At 58.7% G+C, this 12,787-nt stretch overlaps 1 protein-coding gene and 1 pseudogene across 6 annotated transcripts; one reads left to right on the forward strand and one right to left on the reverse strand.

Moving 5' to 3' along the window:
* LOC112611972 overlaps window positions 1–2,438 on the forward strand; it is a 9,104-nt pseudogene extending 6,666 nt beyond the window's left edge.
* A 78-nt stretch (window positions 2,439–2,516) lies between these two features.
* EGLN2 (egl-9 family hypoxia inducible factor 2) lies at window positions 2,517–12,151 on the reverse strand. Of its 6 annotated transcripts, none has more exons than XM_025366907.1 (6): window positions 12,032–12,151; window positions 9,882–10,949; window positions 4,311–4,430; window positions 3,685–3,821; window positions 3,408–3,475; window positions 2,517–3,143 (listed from the first exon to the last, which is right to left on the reverse strand). In XM_025366907.1, the coding sequence occupies exons 2-6, from the start codon at window positions 10,716–10,718 to the stop codon at window positions 3,088–3,090; spliced, it is 1,218 nt and encodes a 405-aa protein (XP_025222692.1). In that variant the 5' UTR covers window positions 10,719–10,949; window positions 12,032–12,151; the 3' UTR covers window positions 2,517–3,087. The 6 variants fall into 6 exon arrangements, with proteins under 6 accessions (XP_025222692.1, XP_025222693.1, XP_025222689.1 ...); XM_025366908.1 differs by lacking the exon at window positions 12,032–12,151 and adding an exon at window positions 11,657–11,871; XM_025366904.1 differs by having other exon boundaries at window positions 2,517–3,475.
* Between the last annotated feature and the right edge of the window lie 636 nt (window positions 12,152–12,787).

The following is a 12,787-nucleotide window of genomic DNA, read 5'->3' on the forward strand; positions in this document are numbered from 1 at the left end:
CAAAGCGCAGGAAGTCGGCCGCAGGAGTCGGAGGCCCTGAATGGGATGTAGCCAGTGACCTGGCGCTTCCTGGATGGGGCGTGGCCGACTCCTGGGCTCGCCTCCTTTCCTGTCCCTACCACAGGAATCCCGTTTTCTAACGGGCCGCGCTGGTGGACACTGCGCAATTTTGCACTTGGAGCGCTGAAGGAGTTGGGGTTAGGTACACGGACCATCCAGGCTCATGTCCTGGAGGCAGCGTCTTGTCTGCTAGACGAAATGCAAGCCACCATTGGTGCGGCCTTGCCGGGAGGGCAGAAGGGCCTGGTGTGGGAGTGGCCCTTGGACTGCCAAGATGAGGCCACGGGAAGGTATTTGGGTGGAAGGAAGCCAGTAAGCCCGTGGGGCTGGCTGGGGGCAGGACCACGCATTATGACCACTGTCCTGTTCCTACCCCCAGGAGCCCTGTTTGACCCCGTGCGACCACTGGATAATGCTGTATCCAATGTTATCTGTTCTTGTCTTCGGGAACCGCTATGGCTACGGGGACCCGGAGTTCCTGAGGCTCCTGAACCTCTTCAGTGACAACTTCCGCATCATGAGCTCCAGATGGGGCGAGGTGAGAGGGCCGGCCACAGTCTCTCCCTTGTGCGTCCAGCCTTATGCCAAATCCCGAGTACACAGACCTACCTACAGTGGATCATTAGAATGGGACAGTTAGATTCTTGGAAGAGTTCTAGAACCTCCAATATCAATGTCCTGGTCCAATCTCCCTGAAGGGAAACTAAGACCTAGTGGCCTTGTCCAGGGCCCTTGTTGAGACCCTCTCTCTCCAGATGTACATTTCCCCGTCCCTCATGGACTAGCTCCCAGGCCGGCACCGCCGAATCTTCCGAAACTTTCGGAGCTGTGGGTCTTCATCTCTGAGCAAATCCAACAACACTGGCAGATGCGGCAGCCGGCGAAACCCCGCGATTTCATCAATTGCTTGACCAGATGGGTAAGACGTGGTTCCCAACTCCCTAAACTCTATCCTTGCCTCCCACCAACAGGTGCCTGGCACGCGGCAGCGCGTCTCCTCTGCCCACAGTAACAGCAGGACCCAGAGAGCCACTTCCAGGAGACGTCAATAATGATGACACACCTTTTTTTTGGTGGCACCGAAACGAGCACCACCCTGTGCTATGGACTCCTCGTTCTGCTTAAGTACCCAGAGGTGGCAGGTCTGCGAGCTGGAGAGACCCAGAATGGGAGGCTGCGGCCTGGGGATGGCTGGAGGGTCCTGGAAGTGCGCAGCTCACAGCCTACCCCGGCCCCAGCCAAGGTGCAGGAGCTGGACCCTGTAGTAGGGTGGAGGCGCGCCCCAAGCCCAGACGACCACCAGCGACTGCCCTACACCAACGCAGTGCTGCTCCAGATCCAGCGCTTCATCAGCGTGGTGCCGCTGGGGCTACCGCGCTCACCCTCAACACCCACTTGCACAGCCACTGTCTGCCCAAAGGTGCCCACTGAGTTTGGGAATCCTGTGCGGGGCCCGGGTGCATGAGGTGTATTCCGAGATCAGCCAGAATCGGTGGGTGTGCGCTGTGCAAACTGAAGCACAATCAGTTACTCCTGGAGCAGGATAGCAGGCCTGCCTTCCCTTCGGTTTTTGTTTTTTGATTTTTTTGATTTTTTTTGAGACAGTCTCGCCTTATCGCTCAGGCTGGAGTGCAATGGCATGATCTCGACTCACTGCAACCTCCGCCTCCTGGGTTCAAGCAATTCTCCTGCTTCAGCCTCCTAAATACCTGGTATTACAGGCACTTGCCACCACACCTGGCTAATTTTTGTGTTTTTAGCAGAGACAGGTTTCGCTGTGTTGGCCTGGCTGGTCTCGAACTTCTTGACCTCAAGTGATCCATGCTCCTCGGCCTCCCAGAGTGCTGGGATTACAGGCGTGAGCTACCTGCCTGGCCTATTCCCTTGGGCTTTTAAAAAGGGCCTTGGATGGAGGAGCTGCACATGCTCACCAAGCCCACAGGTAAACCTAGTTGCATGTACCCCCAGGGCACCTTTGTGATTCCCCTGCTTGTGACTGCACACTGACTCCACTCAATTCAAAGACCCAGAATGCTTCAACCCTACCAACTTCCTGGACAAGGGCAAGTTCCAGGGCAATGACCCTTTCATGCCCTTTGCCTCAGGTGCGGGCAGGGGAGGAAGGGGACCAGCCTGGACCGGCTCTGGGGTGCATAGTGCTCACTATGCACCCGTGTACCTGGGAAAGCAGATGTGCCTGGGCGCAGGCCTGGCCCACTTGGAGATCTTCCTATTCCTTACAGCCACCCTACAGAGGTTCCGCCTGCTCCCTGTGGTAAACCCTGGCACCATCAACCTCACCTGCAGTTCACTGGCCTGGGCAGTGTCCCCCCAGCCTTCCAGCTCCAGCTAGTGGCCTGCTGAGGTCAGGCTCCACTGTAGTGGGCTCACTGGCTCTCAAACCTCCACACCCTCCTTGGTCAATAAAGGCCCTAAATTGCAGATGGAGTCAGATGTGTGCAGCTCTGAGGTAAACTTTTATTTCTTGGCTGACAGGACTTCCACACCCATGCTCCTCCTGGCACCTTTTACTCTGCCCACGCAGTGGCAGCCCAGTCCCAAAAGGTGCCTGCCATGGCCAAAGGGGTTGGGGAGTCACTTCACATTCCAGGCTGGAGGAGTGAGAAGGTTTGGGGGTACTCCTCCCACCCCATTGCCAGCAAGAGGCCATGACTCACCTCAACCCCAAGTCCTGCATCCTGGTGGGAAGTGACAATGCCTCCTCCCAGCTCTCCACACCTAATGGGGTCATGACCAGACAGGGTAGGACCCAGGCCCCAGCTTCAGTTGGTAACGGTTGCCTCCAAGACTGCCCCCTGTCCAGGTCACAACCCCAGGCCCCATCATGGGGCAGCAAAGGTCTCTTCTCCTCCTTGGTCCTCAGCAACAGACAGAGCCCTCCACGCCAGGCAGGACAGAGGCAAAGTCAGAAGCAGCAGCGGTGGCAGGGAAGGAGCAGCCAATACAGGCCCAGGGCTCTCCTGAAGTCAGGGCAAGCTGTCTGCCATGCGGCTCTGGGACTGGCCACTAGGTGGGCGTAGGCGGCTGTGATACAGGTACTTGGACACCTTTCTGTCCTGATGCTGGGGGTGAGAGGGGACAGGAGACAGTGAGTCATCAGGAGAGGGACAAAAAAGCCAAGGGAAACCTGGGGAAATGGGGAGAGGACCAGGAAGAAATGGGGCTCCTGTTGGGGTACCAGAAGAGTGGACTGTCTAAGGAAGGTGGGCAGAGATGAAGAAAAATGAGTGGTGAGATTTAACAAGAGGCTGATGAGGGGGATGGGGTGGCGTGAGGCCCAACAGGGCCCACGGAATAGGAAGGACTGGAGGGAGGGAAGCAGGTACCTAGCTGATACTTGTCTTTGGCTGCTGCCCGCTCCTTGGCATCAAAATACCAGACAGTGATGGCGTACCTGGGGACCAGGATGGTTGGACATCAGTTTTCTGCAATTCCAGCTACCATATCCACACATGCTAGGAGGCCATCCTTTTCAGCCACACGGTTCTGCTCCCACCTAGGCCCCCTCTTAGTACTTGGTCGCTCCCTAGTCACTCTGAGGCTCTGACAGGACATTGTCACAGGGGGAGCACCTGGGTGCATCCCCAGAAGTACAGGTCATACCTGGTGGCATAGGCTGGCTTCACCTCGTGGGGGTTCCGCCGGTCAGACCAGAAAATGAGCAACCGGTCAAAGAGTGGTTCGATGTTGGCTACCACCGGCCGGCCCTCAGGGAAGATCTGCAGCAGGCCACCATGCACCTGGGGGCAGGCCAGAGGATGAGGTTGGCCAGTCCAGCCAGGAGCCGCTGCCTCCCACGGCACCCGGGAGCCCACTAGGGGGCGCAGCGTCCGCCCGCATCACTCCCTCCCACCCCTCCGGCTCTCAAAATGAATGACAACCCAGAGTCTACATCACCATGGAGATGGGCAGGAAGCTACTAAAGACAGGAAAAGGGGGAAAGTGTTCATTACAAGGCCGGGTGGGGCTGGGCAGACAGCACCATTCCCGGAAAGAGGGGAGTTCCCATCACACAGCCAGAGAGAGAGGAGGAGGTGCCATTTCCCAGGAAGAGCCAGCAGATTGCACCCCTGGCTGTGTGCTGAGAAGAGGAACAGGAGAATGCCAGAATCTGGGCTGAGAGTGGAAAATGGAGTGGATGCACGCCCCATCTACCCCGGCTCCAGCCCCACCTGCCCTCACCCCAGCCCTAGCCCTGACCCCAGCCCCACCCTCGCCCTCACCCCTACCTTAACGTCCCAGTTCTGATTCAGGTAATAGATACAGGTGATGCAGCGCCCATCGCCGTGGGGATTGTCAACGTGCCTTACGTACCCGAGCCCGTTGCCTGGGTAGCACGCCACCATGGCCTGGCAGGAATGGAGGGAGGTAGGTTTACTGGGGCTAGGCAGGTACATCTTAGAGAAGCAGCCATGAATTACCTATTTTCCCACCCCTTCTTGCCCTGTATTCCTTGGGTCAAGGGTTCCAAGTGCCTGCCCCAAAAGAATTTCTCCATTTTCAGCCAAAATCCCATCTCCAAGTCCCTCAGAAACCTCAGCTCCTGGGCCTCAAGAGCCCACTCCCTCCCACACACATACCTGGGGCCTGGCACCCAGCTAGGGCTCAATTAGTAACAGACGGTTTGATTTGTTTCAAGATATCCCAAACCCTACCTCAGCTATTTCAGAATAATATCAATTTAAACATTTTCAGGTGTGCAAGGAGGTGGCCTCACAGCCCTAGACCAGGAATTCTTACCCTTGGCTGTGGAGTGGAACCCCCTGGGGAGCTCTGAGGCTCTGATGTACCTGGTCTAAGGAAGGGCCTGAAATTGGTAAAGGTTCCCAGGTAATTCTACCATGCAGCAATGTGAGAACTGCTACCCTGGATTACAAAGAATCCCCACTAAATTATCTGTCCCATAGACATCCAAACAGGAGCCAAAACCTACAGTCTGAATAGAAAGTGAGACCTAATTCCAACGCCAAGGATAATTTGCTGGATAACCCTAGCCAGATCCATCACCTGAATGGGCCTCAACTGCTTGATGTGTACAACAGGGGTAATAAACACCTGCTCTGTTTACAGCAGTAGCAATTAACCCCTCTGAGAACATAACTTGGGAGGTTCTGGACCCGCATCCCCCGGAGACCTAACAAGGCTTGGTTTCTCTGTCTACAGGGTTCTTTCCTCTGCCTGACAGTTGCCACTCCCCTGATCCAGCCCTACCATGCTGCAGCCAGGGCCCCGGGATGTTTGTCATCAGGGAGCTGGCAGAAAGGTGGCTGAGAGGTAAAGGAAATGGCCCAGCCACCTCTGCAGACCCAATTCCCTGGTTCAAGTCTCAGTGCTGCCACAGGAGCTGTGGCATCAGGCAGGTGACTTCCTGGTCTCAGGTTCCTCATCCATGGATCCAATGGAGCTGACGGCTATTTCACAGGTTGTTGTGGAACAAGTGAACAAGATAACAAGTGTCTGGGAAGACAGCCAGCACAGTGCCTGCCACATGGAGCACAGGCTGAAATGCCATTTAAAAATTTTAAAAGGTCCCTGTCTCACCCTCTGCCCAAAGTCACTGCAGTAGCAGACAAAAAGGGGAGGACTGGCACAAAGACCCTTCAGCTTCTCCCCAGCCTGGACCATTGGTCTGGACCTCTCCGCCCTGGTACAACTCTGCTGGCGTCTGCTCCCCACGAATGCTCAGCTACACCTATGGGCCCAGCCCAGCAAGACAGCCCCAAGACAAACATTCATGATCAAACATCAGTGGCTGCTGCCACAACAGGATGCTTGCCAAGCACGCACGCCACGGCAGGCTGGGCTGCTTCAATCCTCACTCTCCCCAGGACGCCTCCCAGGACATTATCCCAGGGCTCACCCTCTGTGGTGGATGTTAAACTGCTCTGCATTAACCATGTGCACCCTCGCCCACCAGACCTTGCCCTGGAAAGAGAGGGCTGCCACCATCTACGGCCACCTAGCAGTGGGAAGCTGACAACCTTCTCTCTGGCAGCACCAGAGTACAATTAGTGAGAAGGCCCCCAGGAAAAACCCTACACCTCAAGATTCAGGAAGGGGCACCTTCTTTGCACTGCTCACTCCCTGTAGATGGGTCGACACACTGAGCAACCACCTCACTGGGAGAAGAATTTGGCCATGGCCCAGGAGGCTTGGAATCAGTGAGTTACTGACTAGAGATGGGCAAGGGCTCCCCAGTTAGGAACCCAATCAGAGATTACACTGATGATGCACGTGGATGGGTGACAGGGAAGGGGTCCAGTGCTGCACCCTCTTCCACCACAATCCTTCCCCACACAGCAGCCAGAGCCCCTCTTCTCCAGGTCTTCGCTGCATCCCAAGAAAATACAAATTCCCAGCCACAGCCTCAAAGGCCCCCAACCTCATGTGCCACTCCCATCACTCCGCTCCATGCCTCAACAGGCTGAGCTCATCACCACCACAAGGCCTCTGCACTGGCCTGGGACACTCTCCCTTCTGACCCTCCTTGTTATTCAGGATTCAGAGGCCAAGGGTCACCTTGAGTACTCCAGCTGATTGTCCATTCCACTCCTAGCAACATGGCATCAGCACAGGCACCTGTTTACCTAATACTGGCCTGGAAGGCAGCCACAGCGAAGCCCCTGGGGCCACGTCAGTCTCCCCAGTGCCCAATGCAGTACCTGCTGACTGAGCGCACTGCTCTGGGCCTCCTCTGCACCCCAGCCCTGCTGTGTTCCCTCCTGTCCTGTACATTCTCACACAGCACCTCCCACCAAGCACACAGGACACATGCAGAAACAGGAACCTGCTCTTTAGGGCCCCACCCTTCCCCCACATACACACACCTTGGGGGTGAAAGCATCCTCTGGCCCCAAGGAAAGTATCTACTTCCTGCCCTCACAGGGGAAGGCCTCAGGAAACTTGCTCTCAACCCCTCCCACCTAGGGGAGGGGCAGGTGGGACCAGGGCCAGGAGACTAAAGACTTAAAGGCTGGCCGGGCGCGGTGGCTCAAGCCTGTAATCCCAGCACTTTGGGAGGCCGAGACGGGCGGATCACGAGGTCAGGAGATCGAGACCATCCTGGCTAACACGGTGAAACCCCGTCTCTACTAAAAAATACAAAAAACTAGCCGGGCGAAGTGGTGGGCGCCTGTGGTCCCAGCTACTCGGGAGGCTGAGGCAGGAGAATGGCGTGAACCCGGGAGGCGGAGCTTGCGGTGAGCTGAGATCCGGCCACCGCACTCCAGCCTGGGCGACAGAGCCAGACTCAGTCTCAAAAAAAAAAAAAAAAAAAAAAAAAAAGACTTAAAGGCTATTGGTGACAATGGGCCTGCCAAGAGACCCAACACCACTACACACACCCCCCAGTCAGAAGCCTGTGACTGTCCCACCTCCAAGCTGCTCTTCAAGGAGTAAACCAAGCAAGGTGGACCCTCCCTGGGGTCCCCTCTGGTGGCCCTTGCTGCCAGTGGGAGTCAACTCTCTCCCAACTACAGGTCAACCGAGCACCTGTCCCCAGTCAAGGAGTTGGGGGAAGGTAGAACACAGGAGCTCCACTAAGAACGGACTAAGAAGCAGATTCCCACTGGCTCTAGCCCACCACACTGGTGATCCATGTCCCCACGGCAACTGCTGTGGCCCACCTCAGCACCCCACAGCCTTACCCTGGAGTCCAGCAGAGTCCAGATGGCGCCCTCTAAAAGCAGAAAAGCCTGGAGTTGTTTCTCACTGGGGAGGGGACGGCTCCTCCCCTATGTTCCCAGTCCAGCCTGGCCTATCCTTACCTCCCTAGGACAATTAGGGTCACCTAAGGCTAAAAAGGTCCAAACACTTCCCCTCTCCAATCCTCGCCGGGGCCCTGTCCCCAACCCCCTGGAAGGTGGGCACCAGAGGCACCAAAAGACAACAGATCCGGCCGGGCACAGTGGCTCACATCTGTAATCCCAGTGCTTTGGGAGGCCAAGGTGGGTGGATCACGAGGTCAGGAGATAAGAGACCATCCTGGCTACCACGGTGAAACCCTGTCTCTACTAAAAATACAAAAAATTAGCCGGACGAGGTGGCAGGCGCCTGTAGTCCCAGCTACTCGGGAGGCTGAGGCAGGAGAATGGCATGAACCTGGGAGGTGGAGCTTGCAGTAAGCCGAGATCTCGCCACTGCACTCCAGCCTGGACAACAGAGCAAGACTCTGTCTTCAAAAAAAAAAAAGACAAGAGATCTTCTCCTTCTACTCTCCCCACCCCAAACTGCCACAGACTCGCTGGAGATGTAACCTGGTTTTCCTGTTCTGTGGATCAGCAAATTGAGGCTCAGAGCAGTGTCCCATCTGGGCCACTCAGCCCTTCTGGTCTCCCCCTGACGAGGACAACAGCCAACCTGGTGTGAAGATGCTGAGCCAGGGAGGCCACTGATCCTGCCCGCACGGAGCCAAGCCCAGGGAGGGGCCGGCTCTGGCTCAGCTATCAAGTAACGGGAGGGAGAAGGAAGTAGAACAAGTTCCAGCTGGGGTGGGGAGGAAACAGGCCTTGGCCCCGGGGGAGCCCTGGTCCCTGAGCCAGCTCCAGCCTGAGAGGAAAGCCACAGAGAGGCAGAACCCAAGATGGGATCTGCAGGAGGAGGCAGGGGACATCAGGAGCTCAGCCTCATGCCTGCAGGGCACAACAGAGCCGGTGCCATCGGCCAGCCAGGCATCGCTGTGTTGAGCAGTGGGCACTCCCCACAGGGCCCTGTCCAAAGGACACCAAGCCCTGTACTCAAGGCCAGGCCCCCACACCACCTATGAAGACAGTGATCCTGTCAGCATGCCGGAAGGGCCCTGTGGACCACTGTCCTGTGCTGGGCTCCTGACCCCAGGTTCCTGAACAGGCAGCTGGAGGCCATGAGGCCTTGACAACTGCCTGGAAACTCCAAGCAAATGAGTATTTGTCTTAAGAGAGGATCTGTGGCCTCTGACAGATTCTCAGAAAGACCCAGACTCCAAAATACAATTAAGAACTACTGTTTTAAAGCAAAAAGAAAAAGAGACTAAGAACAAACACATAAAGGCAGAGAGAAGAGACAAACATGGGAAGGGAGGAAGTGACACACAGGACAGGGGGAATGGATGGCAGGGACTGGGACGGGGAAGGGTGGGAGACATGGGGATGAGAGCTCCACCTGGGTCAGCAGGCAGCGACCCAGTACCAGTCCCAGGAGACTGTCCTCGATGTAGATGCCACAGTAGGGACCCAGGGCACAATGCAGTCCAGGGCCAGGCACTGGGCCTAGCGGGCAGCACCCCTTTCCTTCCCTCAGCCCAGGGCTCACTCATCACACCCTACCCGTTCTGCTTCTCCTGCCTGGGAGACAGATGAATGAACTAGAGACATGGGCCAGCAAACAGGGATGGACAACAGGAGCACAGGGAAGGATGCGGACAGGGACAGACAGCAACAGAGGACGGACAAGTGAACTGTGTGCCTGTCTACATCACTGCGCTTGGTCTGGGGCCCCAGACAGACACCAGGAGGCCATGAACCCCACCAAGGCCCATGCTGTGAATGTCAGCAACTCTCATGAGCTTCTTCAAGAGGGTTCCTGGCAAAATCAAGAACCACTGTGGCTCCAGGACAAACTCCTAGCTTACAGGTGCACACATTAAGGCCCACAGGGAGGACAAGGCCCCCCCGAGTCCCCACAAGTGAGCAACCCACTCCACTGAACTGCCTAAACCCAGAAGCCCCCCAGAAGCCTGTCTCCAAACCCACTGTGCTCAGAGCACTGAATGCCAAACCAGGATGCTGCAAAGCCCCGCCAGAGAGGCCCCCACCTAGCCTTACCTTGGTGCGCCCGTTGATGACATAGCTGCCCAGCCGCCCTGCGCAGTGGCGGATGACGGCGTCCACGTGGGCCATGAGGGCACCAATGCTTCGGCAGCCTGCTTCATGGCCTTCCACCCAGGCAATCTGGTCCCCACGGATGCTGCGCGGCGGGATCGCCCGCTGGCTCACTAGCTGCCCGTCTCGCAGGCGCCCACCCCGTTTGAGGGCCTCCACCTCGGCCAGCACACGGCCGCCCAGCGCTGCCCCCAGGAAGCTGTCCTTGACGCAGATGCCGTAGTACCGCATGCAGGGCACGATATAGTCCAAGGCCAGGCGCTCAGGTGCAGAGGGCAGCGCCTCCTCCATCAGCCCAGCACTGGCCTCACCACTGCCACTGCTGCAGCCGCAGCTCATGCCACCCTCCCGCTCTGCCTCCTGGTTCTCTTGCCTGGCCCAGGGCCGCTTGCTGGGTGAAGGGGCATCCCCACCATCCTCGGCCCATTTCCGTTTGGGGGCCTCAGGCCGGGCGCCCTGGGCTGCCAGTCGCTGGCACCCCTTGGTGACCAGCGCTGCAGCGCCTTCACTCTGCAGCGGCCGCAGCTCACCACCATCCTGCCCGCCAAAACCGTCCCGAAGGGGGCTGGCAGTGGTAGAGGTGGCTGTAGCTCTGGGAGTCCCACTCCCCGCTGAGGCCTCACTAGGCACTCCTGGACAGTGGTAGGAGGGGAGCAGGGGACAGGGCAGGTAACTCTCCACCCCCATCCTGGCCCGGCCAGGCTCCAAGGGCTCTGACGAAGACCCTGGTAACTGAGGGAGAGCCTGACTTAGGGGCTGCGACTGGCACGGGCTGTCCATGGCAGCAGTGTCTTCATCCCCCGGGCATGGAGGGCACCGCCCGGGCCCATGGTGCCACCCTCCTCCGCCTCCTCCTCTGCCTCTTGATGCAGCTGGGGGCCACCAGGCCTGGCGTGGGGCAGGGTGAGGCAGGGCAGACAGCAAGAGCTCTTCTCGTGCCCTGGGGGTTGCTTGCTGGTCCCCAAGTCCTCTGCCGTCCCTAAGGGCTTGGGAAGGGACCCTTCAGGGTGGCTAGAAAAAGGAAAAAGAAAAGGGATGTGAGAGGAGCTAGAGACAGGCAGGCTAGGGAAAGAGGGGATGGCATGGGCAGGAGTGGGGAAGACGACCAGGACAGACTTGACTATAGAGGTCCCCCAAAACCTGGGGCCAAGTCGGGGAGAAGACCCTGAGAATCTGGAGGTGTGAGAGTCCGCTGACAGACAAGTGACAGTGATAGGAAAAGGCTGGAGGCCAGAGGCTGGGTAGATGACCCTAAGACAGAGGACTGTGGTGCGGGTTGTGGGACGCGATAACCAAAGACAGAGAAAGGAGGGCTGGAGTAGAAAAGGGTGGTGTGGAGGAGTGGGAAGGAGGGAGTTTGGAAAATAGGAGGGATCTGCCTCGGCGTTCCAGAGACAGAAAAATGTGGGGGATTCTGAGAGAATCAGAGTTGGGGGCGGGGGGGTCAAAAGACAGAGGAAACTGGGGAGTCCAAAGACAAAGAGAACGAGGGGCCCAGAGACAGAAAAACAGACCGGAGGGAAGCTGGGAGGGAAGCTGGGAGGGAGGGCCCGGGACGGAGCGGGGCGGTAGGGTCGACCCGAGCCCGACGGGAGGAAGCCGGCCGGGGGCGGACACACGCCCAGACGGAAGGGAGGTCCCGAGACTGACCGAAGGGAGGGGCCCTCGGGGAGAGGGTCCGCGGCGGCAGAGGGAAGGACGGAAGAGGGTGCACGCACCCAGAGACAGGACGAGGGAAAAAGGCACCCTCCTCCAGGGCACCCCCACGCCCCCAACCCCGGGCGGGCCCTGAGGCCACTTTGGAGAGCAGTAGCGACAGGGACAGGGCCTAGGGGCCGCTCGGACCCCCTCCCCTCCCCCTCCCCTCAGCCTCCGCCCGGCGCGCGCTCCCCGCCCCCACCCCAACCCCCCCAACGGCCGGCACCCAACGTCCCCGGCGCGCGTCCCCTCCCCCGCGCCGCACCCACATCCCCCTTACCGGGGTCGCCCTGGCAGGCCCCGGCGGGCGCCCCCACACCCCGCCCTGTTCGTGTCGGCGCCCCGGCTCCGACTCGGTCTCCTCCCGCTCCCTTCTCGCCCCGCGACCTCCTCACCAAGCTTTTTCCTCCGGCCCCGGCGCCGCCGTTTGTGCCAGCCGCCCTGCGCCGCACAGCGCGCCATACCCCGCCCCCACCGCGCGCGACGCCCCGCCCCGCCTCGCCCGTTGGGCACGTGACCGCGCCCCCACGGAGGCAACGGCGCCTGCGCAGACCTGAGCCGCGCTGGGCGAGGAAGTTCGGGACAAGCCCCCAGCCAAGGAGAAAGGAAACAGGGCTCCGTGGCCGACACGAGGTTCATTTGCATCATCCTCCGCCCCGCCCCCTTTGCGCGGGAGGGGGATCGCAGTGTGAGGGGCCGGGTCTGGGAGGGGGCGTTTCCTGCATGTTGGAATCAGGTGGCGTTGGCGGGGCGGAGCACGCAAATTATGTGATTTACATGAACAGGCCCACCCCGCGTTCCCCCCCAGCGCGGGCACCGGGTTCGGCAGCGCGGTGCGCGTGACTTCATTTACAGGGTCAGCTCCTCCTCCTCCTCGCAGCCCAGGAACGGGGGTGAGAGATGGATAAATGGCTGCGCAGTTAGTTGGCAAATGTATGTAAATTCGCACGTCAGTAATTTACATAAGTATCTTTTATAACGGAGGAGAAAAAGTGCGGGATGCCCTTGAGAAAAGGGAACGCGGACTAGAAGGGATGTTGTGCCAATGTGTATTTTCAAGACCCGCTCCGCCCTGCCCCCTCGGGACAATCGTGGGAATCAGAATAAAGAACCAGGGAAAGTCTGGGCAACAGACTGGGCAACAGAGTGAG

The sequence above is a fragment of the Theropithecus gelada genome, chromosome 19, assembly GCF_003255815.1.
Source record: "Theropithecus gelada isolate Dixy chromosome 19, Tgel_1.0, whole genome shotgun sequence".
Taxonomy (NCBI): domain Eukaryota; kingdom Metazoa; phylum Chordata; class Mammalia; order Primates; family Cercopithecidae; genus Theropithecus; species Theropithecus gelada.